Source organism: Wyeomyia smithii, chromosome 3 (genome assembly GCF_029784165.1).
Source record: "Wyeomyia smithii strain HCP4-BCI-WySm-NY-G18 chromosome 3, ASM2978416v1, whole genome shotgun sequence".
Classification (NCBI taxonomy): Eukaryota; Metazoa; Arthropoda; class Insecta; order Diptera; family Culicidae; genus Wyeomyia; species Wyeomyia smithii.
This window is the reverse complement of record NC_073696.1, coordinates 118,106,448-118,120,031: the sequence shown is the minus strand read 5'-3', so window position 1 is coordinate 118,120,031 and position 13,584 is coordinate 118,106,448. Positions and strand designations below refer to the sequence as shown.

The following is a 13,584-nucleotide window of genomic DNA, read 5'->3' as shown; positions in this document are numbered from 1 at the left end:
TCGAACACGTGTCCCAATAGTATACGCCATTGGCTTTATAATTTTCGAACATGGTAACGAAGTTCGAAGACAAAAATTGATTATTCATTTCAAATTCACATTTGTTTGAAAATGTTGCACACATATTTTCTTTACATTTGTTTATTCAAAAGTTCGATATAAATAAGTACCACTTACTGTACTTACCGTACTTACTTACCTTTCTTATTGTAAAATGAGATTTTTTTAACCCTGAAAAGATAATCATATTTAGATGTGCGTAAAAGGCTAATCATGCGTCATATTGACTCCTCACTTTTAAATAATTGAAAATGGTTTTTTTTACAAAATCTCAATGACCATACGGTGGTTACATATCGATAAATAATAACAACTACAATTCAGGTTTTAATATTTCTTGATTGATTGAGTTTGTTTAGTGTACATTTTCTCGGTCAAATGTATGCTTGATTCTGTACTTGATTATGATTTTTTTTATGATTTTGACCTTTCAAATATTGACTTTGTGACGCTTTGGGTTGATTTTATTTACCAGAAAGCAAGAAGCAATGCTGAAATATTGTGCAGATCATGGCATAGTATATGCAACTTTGTGTTAAGTTTTTTTTTCACTTTAGTTTCAATTTAGTCGTTTTTTTGTTGATTTTTCGTCTTTTTTAGTTCAATTAAAAGCTAACATAAAAAATAACTTTTTTTACAATACATTTTATTATCGTAACAGTAGAAATAAATAGTTTGTGGGATTCAAATGACTTTTGCTTCAGGTTGAATTTAGTTCGTACTCTCTGATTATGTAATCTCGAACTAGTTGTTGTATTTTTATTGGAAATAATCTGCAACGGTTTAGAGAAAAGACAACATGTATTGAATTATCCTGAAGTTATTTGGTATACTTACTGCATTATTCTAACTCCAAGATCAAAAAATGGGGGAATAGCAATGGTCACCTGGTTTCTGAGTATACCATCAATTATAACGCGAGCCGTATGTTCCGTTGTTAGCAGCTTAAATCTAAAATAGATTACATTGTAAAGCAGCTATAGAAATAAAAAGAAAGAAAAAAACGGTTTTCCCACCGGGGTTTCTTAAGAAAATCCACTATATCCTTGCGAGTTGCTATGTAATACGGACAAACGCAAGTTGTCTGAATGCTGTTACTGAATCCTTGCAGCCGCAATTGCTCAGTAATAGCGGCCATAAATCCATTCACTGCGTATTTGGATGTCGAATATACGACTGCCCAGGGAAACGCGTACATACCAGACATCGATGATATACCGACTATGTGACCCCTTCTTCGTTCCATCATTTTTTCCAGAAAAACTTTTGTAGTCTGCAGTATAAGAAATTAAAAAAAAAAAACAAACAAACATAATGAATTATTTGACTTCCATATTCCTATTAATTATATTTAAGGTAACAACAGAAAATCAACTCAACCCGAAAAGTTGGTAGGATTCTTGTTCATTTACAATCATTCGGTGCCAAACTTAAGGCACGTACCTTCTAAAACAGGCAAGTTCAGTGTACTTCGTTTCTAATTGGTCTGTAAGCACTACAATCATCCCAATTAAAATTCAAAAACACGTTTAAAAAATCGTTCGGGCCACGCCAATATAAATGGAACGATCTTAAGAAAATGATTGACGTTAAGTGTACTTGCTTTACATATCTTAACTTAACAGTACACTTGAGAACAGAAGCAAAAGCAAATGTTTATTTTCATAGTGAAGAATCGGAGCATCATTACTGAGCAATCAAACAGTGGGTCAATGATTTTCTGTTAAAAAAATAGTTTTTTTTTTGTAAACCTCGCACTAATCCGTTTTACTTTGTGGTTATGTTTATACCCATTGAAAATCAATTATTTAATATCGCTTTTTATATAATTCATGCCCGACAGTAACTGCCAAGCCGCGGCAAACGATTGTTATAGGTGAGAACCAACGACGGCTAATCTGATGCTGCAGCATTTGAAAATACAAAATCATTGCATCATGATGATTTATCAATTCCTGTGACTTTTTGCCCAGTGACGACACTTCTTGCAGACGAATTAAATTAAAGTTTGCATCGACCAAGTAATTGCAATAAACAGCAATCTGGAAAGATTACGACAATAATTGGGCTAAGTTATTAGTGATACACAAAAAATAAGCGGATAATATGATGATCTGAGCATTTATTCTGCTATCTAAATGTTGTGTCTGTCATGATTCACGTACAGAAATTACCAAGTGTTTGATTTTACATTGCAGTGCCTTCGTAACGCTCGCCCTAGAATGTTAAATGTACTGAAATGTATTACGAAGTGCGTTTGAGGGTTGAGTCTAGGAGTGAGCAAATAGCGTATTTTTTCAGTCCAGCCTGGGAAAGAATTTTTAGTGTCAATAGGAAATATTACATATTTACTTATTCATCTTTGCGATCGTCATTATATCATAACATTAGAGTCGGATTTAGGATGGGGGGTCCAGGGGGGACATGGCCCTCGGATGTTCAAATTCTGGAGCCCCCACAAAACTTTACTTCTCATGACTCATAATTAAATACAAAAAAAAAAAAAATAAAAAAATGACGCCATACTTTAATTACCCGAAATTTCAATAAAACTGAAACAATCCTTTTGTAATCTTCTTTCAACTTATATTTTTATATTATTGAAATTATGACAGCTGAGAAGGAGGTTACTTGGCCTCTGAGTCCCTGTTATCCTAAATCTGGTCTTGCATAACACACATGCCATCAGAAATTCAACATTAAAAATTTTATAGTTTCATACAAAATTTGACTATTTCTTCGAAAGTTATCTCGTAACTTTATACCATTTGTAAAGGGAATACGAACTTAAAAGTCGTTAGTCTCTTTGATTATGCGGTATCAAATTGAGACATAGTATTACTCAATTCAGCTCTGTAAATGAATACGGAAACCTCGTAATTTTTGTGCAGCGATCGATACAAGCCGCAAAAGATACATATTCTACAAAATGATAATCGCAGTGGCACACAAAACAATTTTGTTTACGACAGTAAATAAAGAGGTTGATTGATGCAAAAAAAAATTTTTTTCATCTGTCGATTTCGGTGTGAAAAAGTCATCAGTTCTTCTACATACAATAGATGTGAATGTTACTTTTACACGTGCGACGCTGTTTATCTTGAACTAAACAGCTGCTACAAGAAAGCCTTCGTCTTTGTTTAGACCTCTATTGAATATACAAGGGACGGACGTTTGATAAGGTCTGAATCATAGTATTCATTTTCCTTAGAGCATACACTGGATTCTCTTTTTACGCGAATGATACGTGCGCACAAAAAAAGAATCGCGTGATTTCGAACAAATCGCGTAAAGAAAATCGCGTAATTTGGAGCAAATCGCGTAAAAAAAGATCGCGTCGTTACAAAACCTTTCGCTATGTGGTAAGTGTATGTGTGTATGTATGTCTTTGTCTATGTATGTGTATGTGTGTGTGTGTTTGAGTGTGCGTTACATATTGGCTCATAAACAATATTTCCCATGTCACGCATCGCGTTATTTCAAGTAAATCGCGTAAAAAAATCGCGTAAAATAAAATCACGTAAAAAAAGTCGCGTAAAAACAGAAATCAGTGTATTTTCATGTTCCCGACAACAGCAGCCAACAACGTACATGTTAAATCTACTCAAAAAACCCCTTAAGGGAATCCCTACATCAGAAGCCTGAAAAAAGGTGTGTGTTTTGAATTTTGTTTGCGACACAGAGAATTAATATGTTGCATATAAGGACAGCTAGGGTAGAGCGGGGCTAGTTGGTCATTTTTGGTCAAAATGTTCTCTAACTTTTTGTAGGGAATATTATGGCAAAAACTCATTACATGAAAATGTTGCGTTAAGTCTGTAGCTTCTAGAAAAAATATGAACGACTCAAAATAGTTTACGATTTTGCGGATATTTTATGTTTTTTGAGTTGATGTCAAATTGTCGAACTTGCCCCTCAGATGGGGTAAGTTGGTCAGAGTGTGGGGTAAATTGACCATTTTTATTTCGGAAGGACAATTCAGTTATCCTTCCTCATTGCTTTTGCGGCAGCCTTTAGCGTCTCAGCGGAAGTCAAATCTCTTCCGGTTTTTTGTTTATACGTTCGCTTTCAGAAATCTCAAACCATGAGAAAGGTAACTCATAATTGCATGAAACAAATCGTATTATTCTTTCATACCCCACGAAAAGTATATGATGAAATCTGTCTAATGGTTTGGTTGGATACTAAATCAAAGACAACATGGATTAACTGAGAACCGGAGCCGAATTCTAGATTCGCATCTGCAATCACAAGCACACTACCAAAGGCTCATTAGTTTTTTCGTTGTTGAAAACTTACATTCGATGAAATTTTCGTCGGGTAGAAGGCATTTGTCGATGCATTGGTGTACGTTATAATTATTTCAGATCAATGACTCGGCATTTATAGTGCCCACTGAAACATTCATAAAAATGACGACGAAATGAAGATAACTTTAACCAAATTGTTTATCGTTTAAAATTAACGGTTTTGCTAAGCAGAGCACATGTTGTTTTCGTTTGGTTTTAGTATGCATCACGAAATGCGCCGTTCTTGGAATTACATTTACTTGGTTACTTGAATTCATTGATGATGTGCATAGGACCAACCAGCCCCGCTAGTATGTGACCAACTAGCCCCTCATGTATTAAATATGAAAATTACTTAAAATACATCAAAATAAAATTTTGGCAAAAATTTGTTTTACACAACTTAAAACTAACAAAAAGTGCTTTCATTATGCATTGAACTAGGTTTATTTCAATTTGGCTAGCTTTGTTTAGACAAAAAGTTTCAACTTGAAAACAGAGTAGAATTGATGGCCAATTTGGTACCAACCTGTATTTAATATACGTTCTAATTGAAACTGTACTTTATTCTGTCATTTAGTTTCTCTGGTTATCCGCTACATATCACCCATATTACACGATTTTTTTTGATACGTAGATTCGAAGATGTTCTCATTGACCAACTTACCCCGTAACCAACCAGCCCCGCTCTACCCTACTATGTTTTATTTCCTACGTTTCAGCCTTTGGACTTGGCCTTCTCAGTGGATGTACAAATTAATTAAGATGTTTTATATAAATAGTACATTTTATTTCCAAAAACTCTAACACTGTAGCGTTTCGATCCACCTTTAAGACTGAAAGAATTCCCTTGTAATTTTTGCAATAATTGTGGTGGAATAACTGGGAATTCAAATGATCTTCATAACAGACGAAATTTTGTACAAATAGCTTAAGAAGTTGTGTTTTAACCATGCCATTTTTCGTGGCCACCCTGTTTCAAAACTGGTCATCCAAACTGCTTCAGTTGTGCTCAAACTGGCCTCGATTTTGAGTTGATCGATTTTCGATTTTTCGGTTGAAACCAAAGGTAATTATTTTTAGTGTCAAGAAAAATTACCGAGGAATCGAACATAACTACTTTTGAACGCAAAATTTCCAAAACCATTGTATTTTTTCATGTTTTCAAATTGACTTTACTCAAATACAAAAATTATTTTATATATTTTCAATTTTCTTCATATGGACAGTCAAATGTGACTTTCAAAATAAAACCAAAAGTTATTTCCTATGTTTGCCAAAAAAAGACTGAGACACACAAAAGAACAGGGCGTATCATTTGCTAACAAATTTCAATAACTTTTAAACGGATTGAGATATTTACGATATTAGCATTGCAAAATGTTTGTCTAAAAGTCGTCCCAAGACAGTTTCGATGCGAAAATTTGAATAAAACAAGTGTTTTTTTTTTTCAATATAAATCGGCACAGCTTCCCAATACTTTGAAGTTCCACATTACAAAGCATGTGAAAGAATTTTGTGCAGCGTCGGGACCTAGCCTTGGATGGCATGACGAACAAATGTACAAAGTAGAGATGCACCAAATAAATTTTTGAAGATTACCGAGAATTAGGGTTATCGAATAATGATTTGAACTTGAGCTTGTCTAGGGTAATTCACTTTGATTCAAGAGTATTTTGGTTTTTATATTTTTCATTGAATATTCGGCCGTCTGGCTGAACAGACGGCCGAATATTCAACGAAACATGATGATAAAAGAAGACAAACTAAAAACCAAATTATTCTTGACCTGAAATAGATTACCCTTGGCAGGCTCAAGTTAAAACCATTATTCTGTAAACTGAAAATTCGTTACTTTCCACAAAAAACTTTTTCCCAGCCCTATTATTCGGTGCAACGCTAGTACAAAGTCCACAAAATGTCAGAATCATATAGGTAGTCAAAAACTACTACACGCTGTTATCGAACGGCGGTGGTCATTTGTGATAATTTTCCTGTTTTATTTCTTATGAATTTGCTGTTGTTCAAGTTGAGGCAGTTAGTTTATGTTTGAATGCTTACTATAATCTATGCTAGTAAAATCTACAAAGCGTTTATTGAGTTAGAGACTTAGCCGAAAAACCACCGCCGTCTGAAGGACAGAAATGATTGTATAAGAGGACCTTTTTAAAAAACACCTAAACTTTGGTAAAGGTAAACACCTTTTTTTACGCAGATTTTGGAACTCACGTGGATTTTGGAATTTACGCGTTTTTTACGCGGATTTAAGAACTAACTCGGTTTTTTAACGCGGATTCCACAGAAAAGTCGTTTTTTATGCGGCAGGTTTTTAATGGTTTTTCATTTTCAAATCTTTCATTAACATGTTGTTGATTATTTCAAATACATTTTAAAAATGTGTTAAAAAATGAATATAGGTACAAGATATTCTTTCTTGAATCAATCGTCATTGAAGCAGTGTTTATTAAGAACCTTTACGACATATTATAGCGTGAAGCACACCCCTTTTGTGTTGTATGACTAGCTTGAGTTCGTTTTTCAGAAAATCACACGCGGCACGCGGGATCTCGTCCTGATAAACTTTATGTCCGCTCTGATTGGCCTGCATGTACGACTATACATAAAAGTCCAGGGGATTAAGGTTCGGTGAGCTGGGAAACCTCAAAGTTTTATCGAGAAAATTAGTTGAATTCTCCCGACACCACGCTTGGTCGAAAATCTCCGTGTGGACCTGTGCACCGTCCTATTAAAGGACAAAATGATCCTTCCCGTAGGATTCCGAAGTGCCGGGGCGTTAATTTTCACGTTTTTTCTCGAAAAACACCAGTGGGAGCTTCCAATGCGCTGTTTTTTATTTTGCCATTTTCATGCGATTCCTGATGTACCTCCGCAATAGTTGCCAAAAGTTGGAATGTTCACTTCACGACCTGACGCCATTATGCGTCGTACACAAATTACGTAACGCTTGGGTGGGGGAAAGGGGGTTAAGTATGTGTTACTTATTGTTACAAAGGGGGGAGGGGGGAGGGGTCACTGAGACAGTTACGTAGGTAACTGTAATGTTTGCTCAACATTGAAAATTTGGAAGGAGGTCGGGTTGTTCAGTGTTACGTGATAGTCATATCGAACGTTACTCATTGTTACATGGGGGGGGGGTCTGAAATGTAGAATTTTGGCGTTACGTAAATGTTGCAGTTTGATTTGATCTCTGTTTCGATATAACGACAAATTTATCTAGTGGATAGCAACTAGTTTTAGCAGTTAGCACTCTATAATATTATTGCATTTCCTTTCCTTGCGTCTTACTGGATATCTTTGACGAGACTGCCATATCGCTTACCACCACAAGCGCCAGAGCTTCCACATCCGTATAGCTATAGACTAGGTGACTTTCTACTTTTCTCCGGGAATCCCTAATCCTGGTTGTCCTAGAAGGAGTTGTTTGGGTGCTATCTTCAATCAGCTCAGCCGCATCCGCTTGCTTCTCCTCTCGACGCTTCATTTCTGTTGCAAATGCCAACTCATTCGGCGGGTAGCGATTTCCAATGTCAGATTTTCTTTTTCGTTTAGCTGATTGGCTGCATTTTATGAATGCAAGTTTCTTCCACCCAGCTGATACAGGTTGGGAAAACGAGAAAAATGGTCCAGGGAATTCGAGAGGCTCGTCAAAGTAGCTGAATTAATGTGCCAAAATCGTCTGTTTTAAACGGCCGCGTCTGTCTCCAAGCTTTTTTTAAATAGGCACAAAGACGATTAGTTTTTCTTCGATCTTGAACAGCAACATCCGTACCGCGATCAATTCCACGCGCTCTCGAACCATGATGATATACATTTTGCATTTTCACCATGAACTTGCCTTCCGTTTCAATCCACAGTCTGAACAGAGAACGTTCATCGATATTCGCTACCAGAAAAAAAAACTTGAAGGCGAATTTCAACGTTACAGTTGATCTATAGAAATTACTGATAACTCAGAGCGAAGTACTCAGTGCTTGAATTATTGACAAAGGTTTACCTGTAGCTGTAGCTAATGATACCGCCATTTTTCAATGCTAGGGATTCCATCCGTCCTGATTTAGCAGGACATGTCCTGATTTTGAGATCCGTTTGGAGCGTCCTGATTTATTTTTCATATTTTAGCATTTGTCCTGATTTTTCTGGATGATGCCGGATGTTCAGAAATGTTGAAGATTGTTCAGTACTTTTACTTTGACTCCGGAACGGAACGGACTCATTTTGAACGATTTTTTTCTTTGGTTGAATTTTGTCGAGAGAAATTGTCTAGTTCTTGCAACCCTCAACTATCTGACTTTTGGGTCCTGAAGCTATCCAGCTTTTTTCGCACCATAATGGCGGTCGCTATGATGCGTGTTCGTAACATGCGAACCTCTCTGTTTACGTCAGTTTTGGGGATTTCTGAGGAATTGGCAACACAAATCTTAGCAGATTTATTTCTCTTTTGATAAAATACGTGAAGACTTCAAACTGACATGAGCAGAGTTGTCAAAAGGGTGGATGATTTAATACGAACTTTGCATTTTAGCGTCCGCCATTATGGCGCGTAAAAAGCTGGATATCAGTTTTTAAATACAGTGATGATTCGCTCGTTAGATGTTCGTTAGTTGGAGGTTTGTTAGTTGGGTGTTCGCTAGTTGGGCTGTCACCCAACTAAAAAGCACTCTAATGTCAGAATTCAACGTCATTCAAGGGGTCCGAAAAGTGAAAAAAATATTACTAAAATAAAATTATATCATTTATTGTTGTAAATATTTTTTAAACATGTTTAGTTATTACGCTTAATCCATTCAGCACTAATAAGTTTGTTTCTTAGCGCTGTTAACTGGACACTTCATGCAGATCATCTCTGGCATAATCAATCGCGTAATTTTAAAAGTACATGTTATAAATTTACAACATTTTGTGTGTAATTTAGAGGTTTACTGTTCGGTTGTTTGTTCTTTTATTTCTTCAACGCCTTCACCGGAAATATCCAGCGTAGCGATCCTCCATTTTTTAGGCAAGAAGCAGAGTGATGTGCTTGCGCTTTATCATTTTGCTTCTCGTTGGAATTTTTGTATGAAAAAGTATGTCAATACAAATACCTAAAATATTTACTGCAGCACAAGACAGATGAGCAATGAAATTAGGAAATTTTCCAAAGCTGGAAGAAAACAAATAATCGGTGCTCGCCTTTGGAAAATTTGCCCAGTTGTCAGTTCATCCAACTAACCTGGGAGGGAGAAACGAATACTACACTCAAAAAATAGAACACGCACATTCGTCGTTTTCTGATAGCGTGTAACTATCTTTTTGCTGTAACGCATGCATGACTCAAACGAAGTTTTTGGTAACATCAGGAATACTGAATTTGCAAATTTTACAGACTAATTTTTCGAGTCAGTGTTTTTTTCAATTTGCCGTTGTATTAAAGTTTTTTCAGGGTTTTGAGTTCGACCGTGATGAAGTGTGTTCGAAATTGTAACCAAAGCCGTAAATCACGAAAAGCGCAAGTTTCATAATCGAAGTACGCTAGCATGATTATTACTTAAAGCTTATGAAATTTATTATTTTACGTAAAAACAAACCAAAATATTTTGTAAAACGACAATGAATACAACAATTGTTTGCAATGGATATTTTTTCGAGCAACGCGATACCTTTCAGTTATAACAGTATTCATCGCAAAAAAATGCTTTTTTTTTCCTTGGTTCAAATTGACAGTCAATGACAGCTCGTTCTGGTTCATTTTGACACTCACACAGCTTCGTATCCGTTTCTCCCTCCCAGCAACTAACGAACACGATTCGCTAGTTGGGTGGCAGTTGTGTTCCAACCAACGAATTTCGGCTGTATCATTTGAAAAAGCCGCGTTTTCTGAGCAAAACGTGATTTAAAAAAAAAAAGAAATACTTTGAATAAATAAATGAGTGGCGTATTTTGAAGTGTAAATCTCAAATTACGTGTTTTATTCAATGATACCTCAAAAAAAGAAAACACCTCATATCAAATTTGTACCGGAAAAAGGGGCCATCCTCATACCACGTGGACAGATTTTCTACGAAAGTATCTACGATTTTTAGCAAAAATAGCAAAAATATTTTCTTCCTTCTATTTCGCACGCAAAAACCAAAAAAATATCAGCAACACCGTCAACGCGAATAAATCAATCGAAAAGTTTACATACTCTTACATACATAAGTTTGTACCTTCAATTGAAAGTCTTAAGATAATTATTTCATCGTATGGAGCTGCCACTTGGGTAAAACTGTGTAATTTGGAGATTGTTGAAGTGAAAGTATTTACAAAAATATCGAAATATGTCAAATAACTTTTTTATTTTAGGAGATAAAAATAACATTTTTGGATGGATAAAGCCAAAAAAATAGGTTTGAAAATTCGGAAAAATCTGAGAAAAAAGTTAAAACGAAAATTGTGATTTTCACTGCCTCTTCATAGACAACTTTATGTTGCTCGTAATATGTGAGAGATAGAAACATGATGTTTTCAGCAAAGTTTCTTATTTTGAGATCACCTAAAATTTTGCCGAAGACATCATGCGTCTTCCCAGTGTGCACTGGGTTGGAAAAAACGCGAAAAATTGCCAAAAGCAAAATCTAATCGATAATAGACTTCTGCGAAATGAATAAACCCAAATAAATAAACCAAATAGATAAAATCATAAACTATAAAATATATTGGAAACTTATCTAAAATATGGCAAGAAATTGTTGTCGGTTATACTGCCTATGATGGCATAACTGTAACATTCGACATTTCGTGTTTTTAAGGGAAAACGCTTGAAATTGTATGTACTTTTCACTTCTGTAAAAATATGCTTATGTTTGTTCGAAAACAGTGAACAGTGAACAAATACCAAGTTGTTTTGACACATAGCGTTAATAACCGCATAGTTGTCACACTACTTTACTTTTTCAACTTTTTGTTGAAAAAGCTGCCTTCTAAATCCACACCAGCATCCACTGGAACTCGAAAATTATTCTGGCCCGGTAGCAAACCACCCGTGACACTTTTTTGGTGTGCAAGAATATATTGAGAACAATGCATTTAAGGTCAAAATACAAACGTGTCGTTTGCTCGAACAACCAATTTTGCAAATAGTACAATTATTCGATCATGGGATATAATTATGCGTCATGAGGTATTTGTTTTTATTTTAGTTTTTGTCTTCATACGACCAGGTGCACGCACCAGCAGCACGCGATGATTTTTGCGTAATCATTTTTTACCCTTGTGAATTTTTTCATTAAAGGGAAGCAAACTGGTTTCCTATCATCGTGAAGATTTCTCAAAACATACACCTTTTGGCATAAATGACTGATGCGGCGAAATGATTGCATCATCATTACCATGACGAAACTGCCGCCGAAAGAGGAATTCAGGCTTAGTTTTTTCTACATTTAAAAAAGTTTGGCATAAACCAAGGGAATGGTATGGTAGCCTTCAAGCGTTACGAACATCTATTTCTGTACCGTTTATCCTTAAACTACTTTCTCTGCTGTCACAGTTTGCTTTACTTTGTTTTGGGGCACAATTAATAAACTAAATATCACTTAGAATATCACACACCATGTAAAAAACCTTAATAAATTGCTCAAAACTGTTTGATATGCTATCAATAAATGTAGTCATCATTTAACCGGTTTGCCCGAATCAACATAAGATAAGGGTAAACTGACCATTTTTCGGGTGCCAGTGCCAGTGATGTTGGTAACGCGTCAAATGTATGGTAGCTGACAGCGATGCCATCCCCGTGGCATAAACGGATGAAGCGGCGAAATGGTTCCGTCATCATTACTATAACGAAACTGTCGCTGAAAGAGCAATCCAGGTTCAGTTTTCTCTGTTCATTTGGTTACTACACTATGTGGGGTGAATTGTGGTTGTCAAGTTCCAGATATCGACCCATTAACCTAATCAGCTATTACGAAACGTACTCACCCACATGTGGGATTTAACGTTGATATCGATAGTGCGGTTCACCATATCTGGGGTTGTATTCTGCAAAAAATCAAAATACACTAGCGCAGCATTGTTGACCAGAATGTCTACCGGTCCGATGTGTTTGTGCACATCGTCAGCCAGTGTTTGCACTTGTTCATATGACGACACATCCACTCGATAGGCATAGGCATTAACGCGTTTCTCCCTTAGTTCTACGCACGTTTGTTCAGCTGCCTTAAGATCGATATCCACCACGATTACATTACAGCCTCGGTCGGCAAATTCCAAAGCTAGGGCTCTTCCTAAGCCATTGCCCCCACCGCTGATCTACAAAGAATGATAGGTTTTCATAAAACAATCATTTGATTATCACAACTTGTGAATCACAAGCTTGCACACGTACCAGCACGGTTTGACCGGAAACATTTTTTAGCTTTGGTGGAACCAATGTCCGAAATATGTGATTCAATAAAATTGGCAAACCAAAATATATCACTTTTATCAAATCCGCAATTACGGATGACACTTCGATTATGGCACTCGCGTAAATATTTGTCGTCAAATTTCCTCTTGAGTGAACCTCAAACGGTAGCATTTTTGAAACGTTAAGTACTTGGAAAACGGTGTATAGAATGATTGGCGAATAGTTGAAGACTACCCCTGCTGCGTCGGTCTCAGTCGGATTGTAGTGATCTTCTACTGCCACCGTCACTAATGACGCGTTTCTGCAAAACATTTAAGATCACATCTCCTATACATTCTTACGATAACTGTACGTAGGTACTTTGCGAAGAGTTAATCTTCACAGACGTGTGCCGCCTCACATGCTCATGTACGGAATATTAAAGCAAATAAGGCACTCATTTGAACTTGCCGGACTGCCGGCAGGTAGGGGAGAACCGTACAAGACGCACCTGTTGGGTAAGATGGCCCATCCTATTAATTCCCCAAAATACTTATACATATGGCTTTATATGACGAAATTCTGCGCTTTTCTCATAAAAACCCAGCTTCTCTACAGTTCTCATATAAAAAAGTGTGCCATAATGGCTAAAATACTCAAAAAACTGTGCAATTGGCTGTGGCTCTGTCCAACATGTAATTATTTATGAATTTTATTTAAGCTTTTATGAATAACTGACTTGTAAATTATACAAAAAACTATGGTTGCCCTAACCTTTACACTTTTGGGGTTTATAATGCTATGAGTAGTTCAAATTATTTCACCAACGTTCGTCAATTTTTACCTAAAAACAATCAACATTAAAATTGG

General features: G+C 36.2%; 1 protein-coding gene across 1 annotated transcript; it reads right to left on the bottom strand.

Moving 5' to 3' along the window:
• Positions 1-387: 387 nt before the first annotated feature.
• Positions 388-13,062, bottom strand: LOC129729498 (17-beta-hydroxysteroid dehydrogenase 13-like). The gene is made up of 5 exons (XM_055688107.1): positions 12,715-13,062; positions 12,309-12,638; positions 1,077-1,333; positions 898-1,011; positions 388-833 (listed from the first exon to the last, which is right to left on the bottom strand). The coding sequence occupies exons 1-5, from the start codon at positions 13,045-13,047 to the stop codon at positions 761-763; spliced, it is 1,107 nt and encodes a 368-aa protein (XP_055544082.1). The 5' UTR covers positions 13,048-13,062; the 3' UTR covers positions 388-760.
• Positions 13,063-13,584: the final 522 nt, after the last annotated feature.